The sequence below is a fragment of the Mesoplodon bidens genome, assembly GCF_964165515.1.
Source record: "Mesoplodon bidens genome assembly, chromosome: 3".
In the NCBI taxonomy this organism is placed as follows: Eukaryota; Metazoa; Chordata; class Mammalia; order Artiodactyla; family Ziphiidae; genus Mesoplodon; species Mesoplodon bidens.
The window spans coordinates 4,550,939-4,562,433 of NC_138178.1; the positions used below are offsets into that span (position 1 = coordinate 4,550,939).

The following is an 11,495-nucleotide window of genomic DNA, read 5'->3' on the forward strand; positions in this document are numbered from 1 at the left end:
TTTGTAACAGAGCAATCAATGTCCTCAGTAAGATCTATGATAAAAACACCCACCTGACTCCAAGGCCTGCTTTTCTAGGGCATCATTTAAGGAAAGTCGATGTCATAATGACAAAGGCTAGTATAGCTCAAGAAATTCGACTGAGAGTGCAGGGCAGATAGGAAGAGATTATTGTGGTTTTTAAAACAAACAAATTTGATTGATATATTACTAATATGGAAATTAAAATTTCAAAATGGTCTTACCTTTTGTTGTAATTAATGTATGAGTAGGTTCAGCATCAACAACTGTTTGTAAAATAAGAAAATAATTAAATAATACTTATTAAAAACCCATAATAATTGCATGTAGATAGTGAGCATTATTTGGTTTACAAATACATCAAATCATCCATGTTGGATTTATGGTGATATCTGATATAGATAGACAATAAATAGATGATAGATAGAGAGATAGATAGATAGATGATGGATGATTGATTGATAGATAAAATCTGCATATTTATACAGATTGATCTATCTATCTATCCTATAACAGCATCCTATAGCTGCATGATGAGTTTGAATACATTGGAAGATTTGAAAGTATGATCTCCCCAGTTGCATTTGAGCCACTGATACTCACCCTCAAAATCTACCCAATCTACCCATAAATAATGTATCCTAGGCTAGCAGTTTTGAAAATGGCTCACTGAAGCATAAGGTATTACAAGGCATTTGAATGAAAAATAAAATAAGATTCCAACATTGCACCAAAGGGTATGGTATCTTAGAACAGAGCTTTCAAAGAATGAAGAACTATGCAATTCTAAAATAAAATAAAATCTACTGGGGATGGAGTGTTAATTTATCCAACTCATTTATTTAAATCTCTTATCTAATTTATAATTTTGTCTCTTGGGAAACATATTACATGAAGTAGAATGGCATAAAACATTATGGAAGTCCAGAGAGTATCAAAGCATGGGCATATAATATTAGTAATTCCCCCAGCCCCTGTCCTGACATGGTCTGTGATTCAATCTCAGAAGGAAACTTAATTGGTGTTACATGATTTATTCCTTAATAAATTCTCATTCCTCCCCACCGTCCACTTTGGTTTGGCCAGGGTAAGTATTTCACCCCTTTTTCTCTCACGCCACAGGCCTGGCTCTCCAAACTGCTCACAGCTTCGCAAATCCATATGCATGGATATCCCATTATAAATGTATTGATATACCAAAATCATTATGTCAGTTAAGCAGAAAGAGAGTGTTTTGTGCTCACTCAAAACTGCAGACAGCAACTGATCACCACGGCAGATTGGATTTCTCATTTATAAAGAGGGAGAGGTTGCAAGGAACCTGTAATCGCATTATATTGATAATTACACACCTGATATCTTAATATTTGAAAGAGATGGGAGCCTGGAAACACACATACCACAGAACAAATTCTAACTTACATTTTGGTCTTTTACAAATGTATCCTTTGTAGGAAGAACAGTGAATATTACTCCAAAATCCAGAAGATGCATATAAAGCGACACAATCATTTCTTTCACCAGAGGGATCTCCTGTTTTCCAGTTGACAAAGGAGACTGGGTTGTTGTTTATCCATAGCCACATTCCTGATTATCAGAGAAAGCCAATAAAAATAGAAGTTAAAAATAACTTGCCTTAAAATAAATTCAACTTATTCATGTAAAATTTCTAAGCATGTTATTTTATACTGTAATCAACAGTTGTTTACAACCAAACTTTTCACAGGCAAGATAATAGTAACTAGTTGTTACAGGGAAACTGAGAATGTGTTTCTCATGTAGTTTTAGTTGAAAATTTATTCCTAATTAGTATAAATATGTAAACTTATCCTCCCCTAATTGTTTTTTTCCTGGCAAAAGATAGAAAATATTTTTTTAACTTCTTTAACTCAGCTACAGTAGATATTCTTTAATTAGCAACTTTCAAGATAGCCTAATATGTGAGTCATTTAAATTTTCACTTCTTACCTCAAATGAAAATATGAGTTTGAATTTTCAAACTCTTCACAAATTAATCATTAGTTAAGGCAAGACTTTATAGGACTGAAAACTTGTTTTACCTACAACATTTTGAAATGTTTGTGATTCAATAAACATGCTGCAAAAATTACCTTCAACATTTCTATACAATCCTATCCAAAAGTTGGCTTTGCTTTGAAGTGGCTCAACTCGATATGACAGGAAACTCGACTCAGCAGCACTTTCAATGGTAACCAGAGAGGAACCTGCAGAGTACAAAAGAATAAATATGACGGGAGTATATTTAAGTAGTTGAAAATATTTTTATAATGATAGTATTGATATTAAGAGCAATAAAAATCATCCCACTATCTCCACTTAAGGAGAAGAATTTCAAAGAGTGGCCATTTGGCTTCTAAGAATTTGTTTCCATTCTGAAAATATTATTATTATTATTATTTTTTTTTTTTTTTTTTTTTTTTTTTGCGGTAGGCGGGCCTCTCACTGTTGTGGCCTCTCCCCTTGCAGAGCACAGGCTCCGGACGCGCAGGCTCAGCAGCCATGGCTCACGGGCCTAGCCGCTCTGCGGCATGTGGGATCTTCCCAGACCGGGGCACGAACCCGTGTCCCCTGCATCGGCAGGCGGACTCTCAACCACTGCGCCACCAGGGAAGCCCTGAAAATATTATTTTTTTAAGCATCATTTGTGTACAAGCACTTAACGACTCATTGCAGGATGTACAAAGATGAGTAGGACAAAGAATGTTTAAGAAGGTTATGGTTCAGTGGGTAGTAATGAGTTGAGAGTATAAAGAAATGTATTAGGAGAATATTTGTTTTAGGGGAAGCAACTAAAAGGGAGCATGGAGGAGACAGAATTTAAGATACTAGGGAGCATAATATTTCAAGTAGAAAGGATAGAAAATAATTCGAGGAAGAGGAAGAATAAGAGAAAAGATGAAGAGAAAGGGAAGCATAGAGCTTCTTCATGAACAGAGATAGCTCACAGATGCATGGAATTCTCCATATTTGGTTTTTAGTAACAGGATCTGAAATAGATAGGTAGGTAGGTAGGTAGGTAGGTAGATAGACAGATAGACAGACAGATAGATAGATAGACAGATAGATACATAGACAGATAGATAGATAGATAGATAGATAGATAGATAAGGCAATTATTGGGGTAAATGAATAGTGTTAATAGATAGTTCAGTTTGGCTGGATGAATCTGGTCAATGGGTGAAAAAAGACTTGGGTTAGGTCTCACTGCAGATGGTAGGAGATTGGTATTTAGGGTAACGTGGTGATTAAAAAACACAGTTTTTTTCAGGCAGCAGAATGATGCAATGCACTCTAGGAGTATTAATCCAGCTGTTATGTATAGGACTGCACAAAAAGGAGAGAGGAAACAGAAAGACTGCTTAGATGACTATGGCATTGACAACCCAGTCAAAGATTGATTCAGTGCCAGTACTGTATTTTATAGTTAAATTACAGAATTTTAAATAATAACAACTTAAAATATAATTTAAGCAGTTTATGCCAGACATTTTGCTTTGGGCTTTATAAGCATGACGTCACTAAAATTTTTCAACAGTCTTATTAAATTAGTACTACTGTTGCTCCATTTTACAGATAAGGAGTCTAAAGTCCAGAAGGCAAGTAATTTACCAAGATCCTAATGATAGAGGAGGGCAAAGTCATGGCATGATCCAGGCATCTGGATCTTGAGGACCTATACTTAGCCATATGCTTGCACCCCATGTTACTGGGTCCTGGATTATTCTCTTGATGACTGTTTTCATTGCATAATTTCATAATCCATTATTAAACATATTTCATAGACAATAACTATTTCAATATATTTGTGACATATTTTGATGAATGCGAATCATTCATTAACAGGAAAATATAGTTATCTAAAGTTGAAAACAAAGTTTCTACACATTCACTGCAAGATTTTTTTAAAAAAATACTCAGCAACATGAAAGAAAAACATTTTTTAATTAAGAAAAAGCAGGTTTCAAGTGACATCATAAGGAATGGCAGAGTAAGTACCCCTGAAATTCCTCTCCTCTACAAAAGCAATAAGAACACTAACAAAGTTTTCAAAATCAACTTTTTCAGAACCCTGAAAGTTAACCAACAGCTTGTAACAATCCAGGAAGCATTTATTCAAGAAAATGCTTGACTCTCAGTAAGAAAAGTAAGCTACATGGTGCTTTAACTTGTCCTAATCCCATAGCTTTATCCCTAGCTCTGTGACTGCCTTAAAAACCAACGGCCTCAAAATTACAGTGAAAACCAGAAGCCAGGAAGACACTGGGAAAGTCAGAATGGGATTGGGCTTCTTTCTAAGTCACATTCTCAAAGAATTTCCATTATTTGATCTCTCTGACATTTCCCTGGAAAACCTCACTTGGCAAAGCTTGCCTTGATTTGACCTGACTCAGAGCTCATCCAATGTAAACAGCCTTTTCCTTGGGGGTATTTGTCAAAAACTAACAGTGGCAAGTACCTAATATCACAGCTGCCTGAAGCAGTGATAACATTTTAGGGAAACAACAAGGTAACCAAAAAACTAAAAGGAAAAACTATGGAGTAAAATGTCCATAGGGAGCTTTAAGAAGCATTGACCTATTCCTGGGAGTCTAGGAGGCCACAGACACACATTGGGGTGTGTACATGCCCAGGACTATGTGCATGCCCATGAAAGATCTGAAAAGTCCCTACACTCTCACCTCTGGCTGACCCTGAAGGTCTGCACAAGCAGGAAGTGAAGGGTAAGGCAGAGTTTTTAACTGCCTATATGAGTGTTGAAGGCATGTCTTCAGACCGAGCCCTTCAGTAAAACCTGGGGAACTTTCTGGTTCTAGGCACTAAGGAAATACGTTCCCAATCATTAGCTGACCACTAAACTAAGTAGGCAAGAGACTTCAGTAACCGCACTGGAAAAAGAATACAAACTTTACAGAATTCATGAGGGAAAGTTACTAAACAAACAGCAACAAAAACCTTGTGGAGTGGAAATAAACTTATTTCCAGAGTTAAATATTCATTTTTCAACAAAAAAATTATAAGAAATGCAAAGAAACACGGAAGTATGACCCATACCAGCAAAAGAAGCAGTCAATACAAACTGTTCCTGAAACAGCCACACCTCTGACTTACTGGACAAAGACTTTTTACATCAGCTATGTTAAAGATGTTTAAAGAACTAGAGGAAAAAATGTCTAAAGAACTAAAAGAAAGTATGAGACAATTGCTCACCAAATAGAGACTATTAATAAAAAGGTAGAAATTGTTTTTTAAGAAATAAAATTCTGGAGTTAAAAAGTATAATAATTGAAAGGAAAACTTCACTGGAGAGGCCTAACAGTGAGTTTGACTAAGCAAAAGAAATAATCAACGAATTTGAGATTATCCAGTCTGAATAACGAGGGAAAAAAAGAAGAAAAATTTACAGAGTCTCAAAGATATTTGGAACATCACCAATCAAATCAAGATACACATAATGGGAGTCCTAGGAGAGGAATGAGATAAAGAGGCAGAAAGAATACTTGAAGAAATAAAGGCCAATAGCTTCCCAACGTTGATGAAAAACATTAATGTAAACATGCGGGAAGCTCGACAACATCCAAGTAAGATAATCTCAAGAAGCTCCCCATCATAATCAAACTATCCAAAGATAGAGAATCTTAAAAGTAATAAGAGAGAAGTGATTCATCATGTCCAAGATTTTCTCAATATAATTAACACTGCTTTCTCATCAGAAACCCCAGAGACCAGAAGGCAGTAGGATGACATACTCAAAAGGCTGAAAGAAAATGACTGTTGACCAACAATTTTCTTTCCAGCGAAACTGTCCTTCAAAAATAAAGGAAGAGTTAAGACACTCTTTTTTATTTTTAACATCTTTATTGGAGTATAAATGCTTTACAATGTTGTATTAGTTTCTGCTGTACAACAAAGTGAATCAGCCATATGTATACATATGTCCCCATATCCCCTCCCTCTTGAGCCTCCCTCCCACCTTCCCTATCCCATTCCTCTAGGTTGTCACAGAGTACCGAGCTGATCATCCTGTGCTATGCAGCAGCTTCCCACTAGCCTTCCATTTTACATTTGGTAGTGTATATACGTCAATGCTACTCTCTCACTTCATTCCTGCTTCCCCTCCCCTCATCCCCTCAAGTCTGTTCTCTACATCTGCGTCTTTATTCCTGCCCTGCCACTAGGTTCATCAGCACTGCTTTTTAAAATTCCATATATATGCGTTAGCATACGGTATTTGTTTTTCTCTTTCTGACTTACTTCACTCTGTAGGACAGATTCTAGGTCCATCCAACTCACTACAAATAACTCAATTTCATTCCTTTTTATGGCTGAGTAATATTTCATTGTATATATGTGTCACATCTTCTTTAAAGACATTCTTAGATAAACAAAAATGGAGAGAATTTGTCACTAGCAGATCTACTCTACAAGAAATACTAAAGAAAATCCTTCAGGCCAAAATAAAAAGATACTTGAAAACAACTTAAATCCACATGAAGAAATAAAGGAAACTACATAGGCAAAAACAAAAGACAGTACGAATTTATTTTTTGTTTATACTTTTGTTTAATCTTTTTTTTTTTTTTTTTTTTGCTGTACGCGGGCCTCTCACTGCCGTGGCCTCTCCCGCTGCGGAGCACAGGCTCCGGACGCACAGGCTCCAGACGCGCAGGCTCAGCGGCCATGGCTCATGGGCCCAGCTGCTCCGCGGCATGTGGGATCTTCCCCGACCGGGGCACAAACCCGTGTCCCCTGCATCGGCAGGCAGACTCTCAACCACTGCGCCACCAGGGAAGCCCTAATCTTATATTATTTAAGGACAACTGCATAAAACAATAATTATAAATCTGTGCTGATGGGCGTACAATGTATAAAGATGTATTTATATGATAATAATAACACAAAGGACTGTAGAGGGAAAGGGGCTATATAAGAGCAAAATTTTGTACTCTACTGAAATTAAATTTATATTGATTTGAACTAGATTGTTACATATTAAGATGCTATTTATGGGCTTCCCTGGTGGCGCAGTGGTTGAGAGTCCACCTGCCGATGCAGGGAACACGGGTTCGTGCCCCACTCCGGGAGGATCCCACATGCTGCGGAGCAGCTGGGCCCGTGAGCCATGGCCACGGAGCCTGTGCTCCGCAAAGGGAGAGGCCGCAGTGGTGAGAGGCCCACGTACCGAAAAAAAAATTTAAAAATAAATAAATAAATAAATAAAAAGATGTTATTTATCATCCCCAGGGCAACCACTAAGAAAATAACTAAACAACACATAGTAAAAAATATAACAAGGAAATTAAAGTGGTACACTAGATATTATCTACTTAATGTTAAAGAGGGTAGAAATGGATAGAGGAACCAAAATACATAAGACAAATATAAAATAAATGGCAGATATAAATCCTACCTTATCAGTAATTACATTAAATGTAAATGGATTAAGTACTCCAATCAAAAGACAGAGATTGGCAAAACGAATACAAAATAAAAATAAATTTTTAAATAATACAACTATATTTTATCTACAAAACACATATTTGAGATTCAAAAATATAAACATGTTAAAAGTAAAAGCATGGAAAAAGATATTCCATGCAAATAGTAAATAAAGAAGAGCTGGAGTGGCTATACTGATACTAGACAGAAGACTTTTAGACAAAAATTGTTACGAGAGACAAATAAGGATGTTTTATAATGATTAAAGTTTTTATTCATCAAGAAGATATGACAAATATAGACATATATGCACTGAACAATAAAGCCTCGAAATACATGAAGCAAAAACTGACAAAGTAGACTTCTCCTGACTCAGAATTTAAAGTAAAAACTCATAGGGAGTTTTAAAACTCCCTGTGGCAACACAGAGGGCTCCTGAAGTTCCCTTCTCCCACATACACACCAGTGAACACCTACACATGGAGCAATTCTATCAGTAAAATCCAGAAACTCAGTGACTCCTACATATAGAGCAACTGAGAAAACACAAACATCTAAATGAGTAGGAAAGGCTGAGACACACTCTCTTCATAAACCCCACCCATGGCACAGTGCCGTATAATCAGGAGGGAGCCCCTAATTGCCAGCTTCTCCCTGAATAGAGAAGGGTTTCAACCATACATCTAGCACCCCAAATTTTTAGGCTCCTGTTCCTCTATTTGAAGGAATAGGCCCCCCAAATGCCTAACTCTGGAAGCTAATGGGGTTTGCAGCCACGAGACCCATAGGACCACAGAAAATAAAGCAGTAGTTGTTAGTGGGCACCAAACACTTGCCATGGCTATTCTCCCAGGGCTCAGCTAAGAGGGAACAGATAAAAATGCCCATCTCTCAGTCTTTCCCTAGAAGGGGACTGACTGCATACTTTACAACCTGCTGCCTGGGGGGGTCCAGCTGCTAATTTGCATGCAGCGAGGGGCTAGCTGTGATCCTCCTGGGGGAGCTGGTGGGCCCTTCTGCCACCTTCTTTCTCCGACTTGCTGCAATGATAAAATCAGGTCACCAACAGGTCTCTGGAAGGAGCTTAGACACACACCTGGCTTATATACTTTCCCAGGTGCTGCCTGAGGGTCCAGCTTCTAATCAGTCTGCTTTTATGTGCTAACTGTGATCCTCTCCTTTGGGATATCATCAGGTATTGGCACACCCTCAACCACTGGGAGCCACTAAAAACAAAGACAACAGCTTGTATAACCACAAAGTTTTGAGTGACAAACAGGAACTTGGGCTGGATTGACTGATGAGGTTCATCTCCCACACAAGACCACTCTCAAGACTGGGAGAGGTGTCTCTTTTATCTAATGTGCAGAAACCAACACAGAGAGTCAAGGAAAATAAAGAAAAAGCAAAATATTTTCCAAGCAAAAGAACAAGATACATCTCCATACTGATATTAATAAAACAGAGACAAGTAATTTACCCAATAGAGAGTTCAGAATAACAGCTATAAAGATACTCAGTGAGGTCAGGAAAGTAATGCATGAACAAAGTAAGAATTTCAACAAAGAGAGAGAAAATATTAAAAAGTACCAAAGAGAAATCACAAAGCTGAAGAACACAATAACTTAAATGAAAAGTTCAGTAGAGGTGTTCAACAGCAGACTAGAAAACTGGAAGAAAGAAACAGTAAACTCAAACAAAGGGCAGTCAAATATATCCTGAAGCAAAAAGAAAAAAAGAATCAAAAAGAGTCAAGCTAGCTTAAAGGACTTATGAGCCAACAGCAAGAGGATCAATCTACACATTACAGGAATTCAAGGAGAAGAGAGAGATGGGGGCAGAAAGCTTATTCAAAGAACGAATGGCTGATAATTTCCCTAACCTTGGGAAAAGAAACAGACATCTAGATCCAGGAAGCATACATAAGGAGTACCAAATATAATGAATATAAAGAGACAAACACTGAGACACATTATATTAAATTGTCAAAAATTAAAGACAGAGAGATTCTTAAAAACAGCAAAAGAAAAGCAACGTGTTACATAAAAGGGAACCCTTGTAAGACAAAACAAATTTTTCAGGAGAAACTTTGCAGGCTGGAAGGGAGTGAGAAGATAATATTTAAAGTGCTTAGAGATAAAAGCTTCCAGCCAAGAATACTCTACCTAGCAAAGCTGTCATTCAGAATTAAATGAGAGATAAAGAGTTTTCAAGACAAACAAAAGCTGGAAGAGTTCATCACCGATAGACCAGCCTTATAAGAAATGTCAAGGGGAAAAAATTCTTCAAGCTAAAATGAAAGGACACTAATTAGTAATATGAAAATATTTGAAAATATAAAACTCGACAGTAAAGGTAAGTGTATAGGAAAATCCAGCATATTCTGATATTATAATGGTGGTAAGTAAATCACCTGTAACTGTTGTATAAAGGTTAAAAGACAAAAGTATGAAAAACAACTATAAATACAATAATTTGTTAATGTATACACAATATAAAAAGATGTAAATTGTGACATCAAAAATATAAAAGGTCAGGGGAATGTAAAAATACAGACTGTTTGCATACATTCAAAGTTAAGTTGTTATCAGCTTTAAATACACTGTTATAACTATAAGATGTTTCATGTAATCTTCACAATAACCACACAACAAAACCTATAGTAGATACACAAAATAAAAGGAAAACAATCTAAGTAATACTACTGAGAAATCATCAAATCACAAAGGAAGTGAGCAGAGAGGAAGAAAGGAACAAAGGAAGGTCAGGACAGACAGAAAACAATTAACAAAATGGCAATATTAAGTGCATACCTACCAACAATTACTATAAATATAAATGAACTAAATTCTCCAATCAAAAAGCATAGAGTGGCTTAATAGATTAAAAAAGAAAAAAAAAAAAACAAGACAACTATATGCTACAAGAGACTCATTCCAACTTTAGGACATACATAGGCTTAAAGTGAAGGGATTAAAAAAAATTATTCCATGCAAATCGTGTTGAGAAAACTAGACAGCCACATGCAATAGAATACAACTGGTCCACTATCTAACACTATACAGAAAAACCAACTCAACATGATTATAGACTTGAATGTAAAACCTGAAATCATAAAAATCGTAAAAGAAAACACGGGCAATAAACTCCTCGACATTAATCTTTTTGTATTTGACACTAACAGCAAAGGGAAAAAAAGCAAAAATAAACAAATGGGAATACATCAACCTAAAAAGGTTCTGCATAGCAAAGGAAACCATCAGCAAAATGAAAATGCAACCTCCTGAATGGGAGAAAATTTCTGCAAACCACATGTTTTAATAGAGGTTTAATATCTAAAATATACAAGGAACTTATACAACTCAATAGCAAAAAAATAACCCAATTCAAAAAATGAGCAAAGGACCTGAACAGATTTTTTCTTCCAACGAAGACTTACAAATGGCTAAGAAGTACATGAAAAGGTGCTCAACATCACTAATCATCAGGGAAACGCAAATCAAAACCGCAATGAGATATCACCTCACACTTGTTTAGGCTAGCTATTATTAAAAAGATAAGAGATAACAAATGATGCAGAGGATGAAGAGAAAAGGGAACCCTGCTAGTGTGAATGTAAATTGGTACAGTCCTTTTGGAAAACAGTGTGGAGGTTCCTCAAAAAATTAAAAATAGGACTACCATATGATCCAGCAATCCCACTTCTTGGTATATATCCAAAGGAAATGAAATCACTGTCTCGAAAAGATAGCTGCACTTCATGTCCATTGCAGCATTATTTATTATAGCCAAGACATGGAAACAACCTAAGTGTCCATCAACAGATGAATGATTAAGAAAATGTAGTATGTATATACAATGGAATATTATTCAGCCTTTAAAAAGAGGGAAATTCTGCCATTTGCAACAGTATTGATTAACCTGGAGGGCATTATTCTAAGGAAATAAGCTAGACAGAGGCAGACAGGTACTACATGATATTACTTATAGGTGGAATTTAAAAGTCAAACTCCCAG

General features: G+C 36.4%; 1 protein-coding gene across 1 annotated transcript in view; it reads right to left on the reverse strand.

The window, feature by feature from the left end:
* The window catches only part of MRC1 (mannose receptor C-type 1), a 97,703-nt gene that overhangs the window by 1,900 nt on the left and 84,308 nt on the right, over positions 1–11,495 (reverse strand). Inside the window, exons 27-29 of the mRNA XM_081226758.1 lie at positions 2,133–2,246; positions 1,444–1,608; positions 246–287 (exon numbers count right to left, since the gene is read on the reverse strand). Coding sequence (XP_081082884.1) covers positions 246–287; positions 1,444–1,608; positions 2,133–2,246 — 321 coding nt within the window. The remainder of the gene's footprint in view (positions 1–245; positions 288–1,443; positions 1,609–2,132; positions 2,247–11,495) is intronic.